This window comes from Terrapene carolina, unplaced genomic scaffold (genome assembly GCF_002925995.2).
Source record: "Terrapene carolina triunguis isolate 2854851 unplaced genomic scaffold, T_m_triunguis-2.0 Scaffold131, whole genome shotgun sequence".
Lineage (NCBI taxonomy): Eukaryota > Metazoa > Chordata > Testudines > Emydidae > Terrapene > Terrapene triunguis.
The window spans coordinates 2369919-2382109 of record NW_020664482.1 but is presented as its reverse complement, the minus strand read 5'-3'; the positions used below and the strand labels follow the sequence as shown (position 1 = coordinate 2382109).

The window sequence follows — 12191 nt, the reverse complement described above, 5'->3', positions numbered from 1 at the left end:
ATTGCTCTTTTGTGACCCTAACACATTCTACAAGCAATTTCTAGTTTAAAAATAAAAACTGGGATCTTCAAAAGTAGTTAGGCACCCAAATCCTGTTAAAAAAATCTATGGAATTTCTGCACCTAACACTTGGATAGCTTTGAAAACTCCAGCCAAAGAAGTTAAGCTATAGAGTTGATCTGTTTGACTTTGAGATAACTAAAAACTACTCAGAATGCTGCTGATCACTGAGACCCATTTTAAGAGAACAGCACTCAAAGGCTATAATGAGGGAGGAGGTAGAAGTTGGACTTCAGTAATTTGGTGAATAAAGGGTCCAGATTATTCCACCACAGAACTTGCAACTTCTGTTGAAGTCAATGGAACTTGGGTGTGCAGCTGTCAGGATTAATAAGCCCTTATATTTGATAATAGAAGTTAATGTTTCCTTTTAATTTTTCAGCCAGAACTGTGTGTGTGACGCCTACAAATGAATAGCTTGTGACTGGACACCTCATCAGAAAAGCATTCCAAGAAGAAATGTATGCTTTAGTTATCATTTAAAGTGTCAGAGGTCACTTCACTGATCTCTGCTAGTGTGATGCTTTCATGCATCTTAACTCTGGATATTTCACAGCAGAGGAGAGCACAGAGTAGACTACCCTATTATATTGTGAGTCAGCACCTGTGTGTTCTAAAAGAGAAGATGAAAATTGCAAGTGCTTGTTTGCTAAATATTGCAGTTGATCTGTTAAAGATGAATTAGACTTGCTGTCAGTGCTCTTCTATATCATAAAATTAGTTCCCCCTCTCCCCATCTCATTTGTACTAGCAAAACTTTTATTTCTTGTATTAATTGATAAGAAGTTTTCATTATAGATAGGCATTGGCAAATCACAATGCTGACTCCTTTAAATTGTAGTTCAAATGCTAGAGGAGTTGTGTGTTACAAAACTGTAGTTGAGTAATATTAATTAAAGGACAAGACTTCACTATTTTGGAGGAGGACAAGAAGAACAATAACTAATACATTTAATCTAGTAATTTTTTGCCCAATTAAAGTGCTTCTTTAAATTACACAGATGAATGATGCAGAAGTGTGTATTTTTAAAAAAAGTGAAGAACCATGCATTATGTAACTGGATTCATCTGTGTTGCTGCTTATAACAATATTAAATTCCCTAACATCAGAATGATAAAATATTCACTTTACAGTGCTGCTCCATCACTGTTCAGCTTACTCAGCTCTTACATGGCCGTCTAATTTATTAGAGAATTCCTAAATTTGCTAGTCAAGAAGTTAGAACATCTATTCTTAATGGGAAGACGTTAAGGTACTTAATATTTAAAAATCATTTTTGGCAGGCTAAGGACAAGCATTACTGTATTTTCTAATAATACATGAAAGCTTCATTATATTTAAATCAGCCTCTTCATTAAGTTAATAGTTTCATTAGCTAAACATATGCTTGGCTACACACATATATACCAGAGTTTTGGTTAGATCATAAAATAGTAAAGATCTGTCGTGAGAGAGGATAATCTTAATATGAAATTGAAATTTAGATCCTTGCTGGCTGATAAATACCATGGTGCTGGCACATGACAAGAGTAATTTCAGAAGATGCCACTTACCAGTGACCGGAACACTTGCAGTCATGGTTCATTGGAGAATAATTGGACAAAGAAAATAAGGTTATAATCCTTTAAGAAACAAACTGCTGAGCTACACAAAGTTATCAATATACTATCTGGACTATGTTGCTTTGGTAAATTTTTAATGTATTATGTTGTGTCATATTTTTTAAAATTACCCATGAAAATATGTACTCGGTATGAGGAAAATTATGCTAGAGAAAATTTAGGCCAATTCAGTATTTTGTGTCAAAAGAAGCATACATTATAAAACATTAAAAAACAAATGGAATTATTTCCCTAAATTCATAGATTCACAAAATTATTCATTCTCGTAGTTGTCTTGCTGATATGGGATTAGAATAAATCCAATTTCATAGTGAGAGCAATGCAAAATGAAATAATTGTTTTATTAAAACAACAAGGAGTCTGGTGGCACCTTAAAGACTAACAGATTTATTTGGGCATAAGCTTTCGTGAGTAAAAACCTCACTTCTTCGGATGCATAGAGATACAGACTAACACGGCTACCTCCTGATAATTGTTTTATTGTTGTTTTGACAATAAGTGATAATATAGTCAACAAGAAAAAACTCAGTACTTCCTACTAAATTTGTAATGGTATACTGTTCGTTGCATGGGCTCAGTCAGCAGGCCAAGATCTAAAGGGAATGCAGGGTTTCAGTTCCAAATATTATACATATTGTTTTTAAAAACTGTTAAAGGAACATTAAAGTTGCAAAGTCAAACACTCTGGTTAAGAAATTCCAGAAATAAATTTGCTCATGTAACCTTAATTTGGCCCCCTGTGCACCTGCATTATGGTACAGTATTTAATTACATCATCACATGCAGTCTTTTCCACCAGAGCCCTGCCTCATTCAGGGCATGGGATGGATGATGCACTGGGAATAATGAATCAGGATTGTCTAACAAATGAGGCAGTTGTCTCTAATAACCCTGCTAGTCAGACAGTCTCCAGTCTTCCTGCTCTCAGTTCTGGTGCCAACGCCACTGTTGCCATGGGGTCTGCAAGTCCAGGAAAGCCTTGCTCAGCCTTGGGATGAACCAGGCTTGGTTGCTCTCCAGAGGTGGTGCGTGCACAGTCTGATTGGCACTTAGGTAGGGCCCTACCAAATTCATGGTCCATTTTGGTAAATTTCACGGTCATACGATATTAAAAATAATAAATTTCATGATTTCAGCTATTTAAATCTGAAATTTTACAGTGTTGTAATTGTGGGGGTTCTGACCTACAAAGGAGTTGTTGGAGGGTCGCAAGGTAATTGTAGGGGGGTTGTGGTACTGCTACCCTTACTTCTGCGCTGCTGCCGGCGCTGCCTTCAGAGCTGCACAGCTGGAGAGGGGCGGTTGCTGGCTGGGAGCCCAGCTCTGAAGGCAGAGCTGATGCCAGCAGCAGTGCAGAAGTAAGGATGCCATGGCATGGTATTGCCACCCTTACTTCTGTGCTGCTGCCTGCCAAGCTGGGCCCTCTGTCAGCAGCCGCCACTCTCCGGCCACCCAGCTCTGAAGGCAGCAGCGCAGAAGCAAGGGTGGCATGGTATGGTATTGCCATTCTTACTTCTGTGCTGCTGCCTGCTGAGCAGGGCGCCCAGCCAACTGCCACCGCTCTCCGGCTGCCTAGCTCTGAAGGCAGCACAGAAGTAAGGGTGAAAATACCACAACCTTCCTAAAATAACCTTATGACCCCCCTGCAACTCCCTTTTGGGTCAGGACCCACAATTTGAGAAATGCTGGTCTCACCCTTGAAATCTGTATACTGTAGTATAGGGTAAAAGCACACAAAAGACCGGATTTCTTGGAGGGAGACCAGATTTCACGGTCCAGGACACATTTTTCATGGCCATTAATTTGGTAGGACCGTACACATAAGACCTGTGTAGAATGGACTGTGCTCACTAGAAATGAAATCTTTGGAGCATTTAGCTTTCAAATTCTAACACATCTCTGAGCATGTGCAAACAGATCTTCAGAGGCTTTATGATTTGAACAAATTTGGACATATTTTCACAGGGATGGCAAGACACAGCCCTAACACTAATCAGTTGTTGAACAACATGCTGTACTCTGCGAGGGGTGGGGGGGAGAAGGAACACGTACATAGTTATCCATGCACACTTCCAAATATATATAGAGTTAGGAAAAATGTAGCAAAGAATATCTTTTGCTATTTAGGGCGTAGGGTCTGGTGATGATTTTAAGGAAACTGGAGATAGGAAGCTAATTTGCCTTTTAATTCTTAAATCTGATGCTCTGATCAGTCAATACACAGGATTAACTAGTTTAGCAGATTGTGCAGGAGGCAATATGTAGCTGTTTTTTTTTTTTTCAGACCACATATTTGGTTGTCATGGACGCCAGACAATGAGATATTTTTAGTCTGGTATATTCTGTGTTACCAAAGAAAAGTATTTTGAAACTTCCTGAAACAATTTAATATGAATTGTTAGCATTTAGTAAGCATTTCATGAACAACCCCTGTTTTCCTTTGTGTACTCCATGCCTGTAGCTAAGACTTTTGCTGTATTATTTAGCCCTATCACGTTTGTTCATGAAATGAGGTAAAAATGCAGTTGATGCAAACACATTACCTTGGATATTGCAGTTAGATGGTTTAGTGCAAGGTCATCCTATATTATACAAAGTTATTGTACAAAACTTGCAATTCAAAACAATTTGTTTCCTATTCCAGTCTTAAAGCAGGGGTGTATGGAGAAAAGGGTAACATAGTTGTATCAGTTAGACTGCTATATACTAGTAGAGACAGAAAATGCAAGCAGGAAAGAAACATGATGCACGGATTGGATGATGAGAAATATGAAGTGTAAAAGGCTATATAGTACACAACAGAGAAGACTCAGCGAATGGTGATGGGATACATGATATATCTACAAACATTTTCAAGGAAACAATATAAACAAAGATTATATATTCAGTCTTGGATGGTTGAGATAAGCGCAAGGCCCTGAATATTTGGGGGGAAAAAAGCTTAAAATACGCATTAGGAGAGTTCTCTACTAGTAAGAGCTGTTGGATAATGGAATTGATGAAGGACAATAGCAAAGATACCTTCACTGCAAATATTCCAGAACAGGTTATGTACAGTGTTAGTGTAAATAATGTAGCTGGCAGTCATGTAAGGCACTTGGGTCACCCCAGTAACTGTTGGGTGTTAGGAAGAAACTTCTCCAGCGGGCTGGGTATTTTATAGTTGTCCACTAATTAGCTTCCTGCACCTTTCCCTGAAGCCATGGTACTAACCTCTGAGAGGGGTTACTGAAATAGGTACCATTGGTCTGAACTGGTATGGCAGTTCCTGTGTTCATTTCACGGTTAACTCAGCATTCATTTGACCATACAGCTATTATAGAAAACTGCCCAGTGTTTCCCCAGACTAACTTTTTTTGATTAAAGTAGTGTTAACATCCATGTTTATATCAACTTGTGAATTCTCATGGTCCATTATTGTCGCTGCTGAGGCTCTGCCTTTATCAGCCTTTTTTATTCTGATTTAAAATGCTTCTGCTGCACTTTTTACTTAATGACTTATTGATCAGAACAATAAAACTAATTAGAAAATGAATTAACTTTCTTCTTTGCAAGTATGCCTAATTGTGATATACTGTACTTATTATAAAGCACCGATCAATATATTTACATTCATTATTACCCAATTAATTATAGTGCTTGGCAAACCACATTAATAAATGTAAGTAAAATGACTTTGGTAACAGTGCCTATTCTACTTACTTTGTACTTATTTTGTATAATTAGGAATTAGATATTTGGTTACCTTTTATTCAGTACTTAAAGTATATTCACCTGCAAAAAAAAACTAGTATATCCATCCATTTTTTAAAATAACAGTTGATAGACATGCCTGGTCTGTTAAATATGTATAATGAGAGATTTCACTCAATTTAATAAAATCACTAGAAATGATATGTCATAAGTGTTGTAAAGGTGTTCACTCTGTAATATGATAACCACCTGTTAAATAGAGAGCACTGACTGTGTTCTATAATGTCTCTTTAAACAGCCACCTGTTGTAATGGTTTTGTTTCTGATATTTACATGGCAAGGATTTGTAAACCTATTAATATAAGATTAAATTAGTCATGTGTTCCCAGAAATGAATAGTAAAGAATCACTTTTATGAAAGTTTGGTTTACAGGTCTAAAAGTGCAAGTTAAATTAAATTTTGAATAAATCTGAATTCTGTTTGCAGGCTCAGGTATTTTTTTTTAAATTACTCACAAGTATTTCATGCCTTATGATATCTCTTTATTTGCCGTCATCTTGCATACTGATAGAGTAACTGAAAATATATAGGGAATACTGCAGTTTCACTTTGTCTTGCAGAGATGAGTTTTTAATGCTATGATAGCATATATGTAGTTTACACCATGTCAGTAACAAAATCAGAACTCTATCATTTTGGGAGGCTGTATTTTGTAGTGGCTATGTCAAAAGATTAGGAGTCAGGAGTCTAGTGCCATATTTCCAGCTCCTACCACTGACTTGCTATGTGACCTTGGGCAAGTTGCTTAAACTCCTCTGAACATTACTTTCATTGCCTGAATAATGGAGAGAAAACTTACCCTTTCTAAAGCATTTTGAGATCGTGAAAGATGCTGAGTGCCCACTATCTTTTTTTTTCTTTTTTTTTAATCTTTTTCTTTTATTGATGGTGATATTAAATTGAAGTTGAGAGTCCACTTCTTAAACTTGACTGTCTGGGAGATAGGGCAATCTTGTTATTTTTAAAGTGAAAATACAAAATGTTGAATGGGTTACAATTTTGGTACAATGAATTTGACTTGCTTGGCAAGCAGTAAAATCAAATCTTATGGTTGCTTGCTTTTGTTTCCGTAAGTTAGATCTAGATATCCAAGAGCTTACTCAGTTCCTGCTAGTAGGTCACTAAATTTTATAGTGTAAATGCCAAGGGTGCTGTAGGGCTTGCTTAACTATAGTGTAAAGGGTAATACCTATTAATCCATTCTGCACCACACATTTTAAAATGTGCAAATATAGCCAGTTGCAATTAAATGGTTCTAGTTTACAAACCTTGCCATGAGGTGTTATCTTGTAAATACATAAATTGTTCTAATTTTATTGTAACATGAGAACTCTGTACAAACTTGCTGTTATTTGTTGCATCTGTGCCAGTGACCAGAAAGAGCCCATACTTTCCCCCAACTGTTTAGAAATCCATAAGCAGTAACACTCCAGACGAGGATCTTTGCACCTCTTGGTTGAAGTTACTGTGACAAGATTTGCTTTTCTAATGTCCCAGTGGTACAGCTCCCCCTGTGGTAGCAATGATCGAAGTACTAGTAGAGACATCCACTGGCCCTTTAGCTACCCTCTTATCAAACCTGCTCAAAAGAGATCTGGGTGTCCTGGTCGTTAAAATGGTGATGCTCACCAGTAGCCTCACTACAATAGTACTTCCATTATTACTTCTACCTAGTCTAGTGTAGACAAAGCCTTTACCTTCAGTTCAAATCTTTAAGGTTCATGCTAAGTATATATGAATATTGTATGGAATTGTCATATATTATGGCTGAAATCTTAAAAGCCCACTGAAAATGTTGGCAAGTAAGTGGGTTTGCCTGTTTTTCTAGTTATTGCATATTAACTATGTGGCAAGTTTTTCTTGGAGTTGAAGAAAAGCCTTTTGAAAGTTACTGCTTCGTTGCTTATCTGAACTGATACTTTTAACTATTCTTCCAGAGACGTAACCTGTCAATGTAATTTTAAAAGAATCTTTGTAATAATTCTTTTTCTCACAACAACACAATTCTTTCCTCCACATCAACACAAATCTGTTTGAAAGGAAGGACACATGACAGGTAAACATCAGGAACAAATGTCCCTCAAAATCACATGAGACAATATACTTGATATGAGTACATTCAGATTTTAAAAAAAGAGAGCCAGAGCAAACTGACCATAGAATCCTAGGCTATCAGGGTTGAAAGGGACCTCAGGAGGTCATCTAGTCCAACCCCCTGCTCAAAGCAGGACCAATCCCCAACTAAATCATCCCAGCCAGGGCTTTGTCAAGCCTGGCCTTAAAAACCTCTGAGGAAGGAGATTCCACCACCTCCCTAGGGAACCCATTCTAGTGCTTCACCACCCTCCTAGTGAAATAGTGTTTCCTAATATCCAACCTAGACCTCCCCCACTGCAACTTGAAACCATTACTCCTTGTTCTGTCATCTGCCACCACTGAGAACAGCTGAGCTCCATCCTCTTTGGAACCCCCCTTCAGGTAGCTGAAAGCAGCTATCAAATCCCCCCTCATTCTTCTCTTCTGGAGACTAAACAATCTCAGGACCTAATATCCAACCTAAACCTCCCCCACTGCAACTTGAGACCATTACTCCTAAAACATTCAGGTCATGCACTAGAAACTGTTTTATCTAACCTCTTGTTGAATGTTATTTTGACTGTTGTTTTCCAATGACATAGTATGGAGAGTAACTTTCTGATTACAAAATACAGGGTAAAATATTGACTTGTATTTGAAAGAAGAGTTCCAGTGAGATTTAAAACAAACTATTTTAATTGTAAACAAACTGTACCATAGTGCATGCTAAAATATATTTACATTTATTACAGCTTGTTCAAATTTGTGTGTATTAGGTTTTTACATGTGAATTCAAACCTCTGAAGCATACCCTTGTTCCTTTACTGTGTGTTACTGTTGTGTCTGTGTACATAAAAGCTTACTATTTCAAACCCATGTGCATTGTTGAGTGATCAAAATGGTTTTGTTTTGAATTTTTGTTGTTATAACTGGCATTTTAAAAAAAACATGGGTTTGAACATACAAAATATATTAACCCTATCAGAAAAATTCTTGAGTTTCAGAAACTGCTTTTACTAGAAAACTTTAAATGTGTATATTGAGAAAAAATTATTTGTTAAAAGGCAATTCACATTTTAAATTGGGCTTCCTCAATAAAAGTGCAGTGTAAAAAATTGGAGATCAAAGTTGAATTATCTTCTGGCAATGATTTTTAAAGTGATTTCTGAAACTAGTTTGGAGGCCAATGTTTATACCTGCATGTTACAATGTGGATGAGACTCAAATTGGTTACGTGTTATGAATGCTTTACTCAAATACACAGTTTCTTTTACAGATAACTTCAATTCCATATTTGGGTTTATAACACATTTGCTAATGCTTTCTATTGAACTATGCCGATATGCAAATTGATAATTTACAACGTTCAGTAAATCATAAAATACTGTAACTGGTTAATATTGATAATTTTCTGAAGACCTAGCACCAGGTGATTAAAATCTAATTATTAAAATCTCTATGATTAATTTAATATTAGTGTACCAAAGCCTAGTTTACACGTCTTTTTATTATTTAAATACATAAAATAAGTAGCATTTACATAAATATAAGATCTAGACATCCCATAAAGTTTAAATGCACTTTACATCACAGGACGAAAGTAGTAAGCTAGCAACATTGCAGCATTTGAAAACATTAGCATTTTATAAAGTTGCTCCACCATTAGATTTGGATAATAATTATTGGGAATTAAAAACCTATGTGCAAGAATATCTTTTGTGTTAACAAACTGTGGCACCTTTTCAGTATTCTTTTCATACTGGAGTATGACTGCAGTAACCAATACAAATGAAAGTATTAAACTTTAAGAACATATTTTGCACTAATAACCTCCAAATGTCATGTGTTAGTCTGAGGTAGTAAGACACACTTGATTGTCAAATTAAAAAATAAGAAAATAAAGGCATCTTAAATAATTGTAAATACAAATATATTTTAGGGAAGTGTCTGTTGTCGTTTTTTAAATAATTTAAAGAAAATGGAATTGACTAACTTTTTAAAGACCACTTATATCAAAACCCTTGCTGGTCTACTTAATCAAAAATCTAAAATGAAATGATGAATTTTTAAAATCATGAAATGTTACATGCATAACCTGTGAACACACAACATTCTTGTTAAGTAAATCTGATGAGAAATAAGGACCCAAAACAGCTCCCACTGTAATCAATAAAAACAAGCTCATGTTGATGTTGGCTTGGAGCCTAAATCACTATGGGTTGAATGTTTATCAGCAATTAATTTAAACAAGTGTGTGCTTAAGCTTGCTTTTTTTGTTTTTGTTTGTTTTCCCCATTTTCTTAGATCTCTAGTGGAAGAGGAAGATCCTCACATGAAAGTATCTCTTGGTAGCAGCGATATGGGCGTGTCTGCCCATTTACAGTCTTCAAAGACAGGGACCACACGATTTTTCACCAGCAACACTCATAGTTCTGTGGTATTACAGGTAATCTAACACAGTATATTGTAATACATATACCAGTCTGTTTTGAAGATTTTTCAAGGCTTTGAACTGTATCTGCACCTAAGGAAGTTCTCAAACCTGGAAAAATGCTCCAAAGACCTTATTAAACATTTGTTTGTGTCATATTGACAGTGCCCTTGTTGAATAGACAGCATGGTTTTGTGTTCTTTATTTTCTCTCTGAGAACTCACGTCCTCTGTGAAAATCAGATTTTTTTCAAGTTAAATGTTCAGATCACATCAACAATTTGAAAAACATGAGCTTTCTCTCTAATTATAGACTTGTTCACTGTTAACTTCAAACAGGTAAATAAGGCTTGCTAAAGTGAGGGACCACCGTCTCAAAGAAACTCACCTTTTTAATACAGTCAAGCAACTTTTTCAGGTGAATTTCCTCTTCTGGTCTTTTCTGAGTGAATGCTGTGTTAAAGATGTCATAAGGAGGCTTAACTATTCCTCTCTTTGTGCCCCTAAAACATGTATCAGTTGGCAATTTCATTATTTGATCTATCCACATACTGTGCTGGAGTCTGAATATTTCCCACAAACAATCTTAGCAGCCATCTGTAGTTTCTACATGGTTTGGAAGCCCGACTCCACAGTATGTGACCTACATATGAAATCGTTATTAAGACGCTTGCACTTTCTGCACGTAGAAAAACTGTTATATTATCCTCTGAAGCTCATCAATATGCCAGCTCTCACTTATTTTTTAATATAAACATGCCACCTGTCTTTTACAGACCAACCATGAAATAACCTTCAGTTTATCTTACCTGCCCTGTTCAGCTAGGGAAAGATTACCTTTGTTTAATTCACAGCTATCAAATCAAGCAAGTTTCATGTTTTTAGTGATAATATATATTATACATACAGTGGTACCTGATGCATAGAAGGAAGTAAATGGCTTTGTTAATGTTTGTGTCATGGGTGTATACACTTCAAGAAAAGCACACAAACCCCCTGTTGATAACCTCATAACCATATATTAGCATATACTTGCTCCTTTGAGTTAATTCTTCCAAACTCAAGTTGCATTAAAGTGGGTATGCAAACTGAAGAGGAAGAAAATGTTAGAGGGTGGTACTACTCTGAAAAGTGACTGTAAAAATGACACTTCCATCCCCTATGTTTATTCAGGATCATATCAGTTGACTTCAGTGACAAAAATAAAATTGTAGCACTTCTTATTTCCATGAGCTCTACAGAGCTAAGGAGTTAGACTCTGTTTCATCCTGCACATGCCAGATTTGGTTAGTAAATCTTAACCTATTAATCTGGGCAGTCACTTAGAAGGAAATAAGTAACTGTGTAAATGAAGGTGCATAGGTATAAATGGAGACCTAATATGAAGTACAGAACTTTTATCACTAGTGATGATGCACAAAATGGAGAGAACTCAGCTGCAGGGCCTAGCAGGCAGGGGAAAACATCTTTTTACTTATAAACTGGGCACATGTGAAATGGAAAAAATGAGACAAACTTGGAATTCCATAGTGCTGTTTTTGAAGCATAAGTTTTCAAAGCAGAACTGCACTTTAAACATTCATCCTTGTGGTTTTCTCATCCTATTGTATGTAGGTGTCTCAGTCTTATTTTTGATCTGAGACCTTCCACTTGCCCAGCAAAACAGCATCATTGAGCTTTAGCATTCACTTTGAATTTTCTCACGTGTCTTTTCCATTTTAATTAAAGTGAACTAAAGTGGTGGCCTCACCTTGTCAGTTTCCTGTACTTTCTATCTAAAGCAAACAGACCTTGAAATGTAAGATTATTTTATTACAAATATTTGTTTGCTTATGTAAACGAGTTGGCACATTTACCCTTAAACTTGCTAATTGCTTTATAGAACTATACAAGTACTTGCAATAAGATAACCTCCCATCGCTGTTCCAAGACTTTATTTAAAAAATCCCCAGAATTATTAAACCTGAAAAAGAAGGGAGTAGATTAGTTATATACTTCATTGGTTTCAAAAGCCTGTTGATAACTATAGCTCAACATATAGAACTTGAAAAATGTTCTCATTACCGGCAGATTTCTGTTTATACCTCTGCAGCACAGAGACATAGCTACAGATAAGAGAATTACACCCCAATTGTTCCAGCCATTGGAATGAGGGGCTTTGAATCCTAGAACCAGTTGGGGTCAGTGAGACTGGGAGTTCCAAGCAACAGAGGGTCCTGTGGCACCTTTAAGACTAACAGAAGTATTG

General features: G+C 36.3%; 1 protein-coding gene across 1 annotated transcript in view; it reads left to right on the top strand.

The window, feature by feature from the left end:
• The window catches only part of KLHL13 (kelch like family member 13), a 108714-nt gene that overhangs the window by 58865 nt on the left and 37658 nt on the right, over positions 1-12191 (top strand). The window contains exon 6 of the mRNA XM_029911869.1: positions 9818-9959. Coding sequence (XP_029767729.1) covers positions 9818-9959 — 142 coding nt within the window. The remainder of the gene's footprint in view (positions 1-9817; positions 9960-12191) is intronic.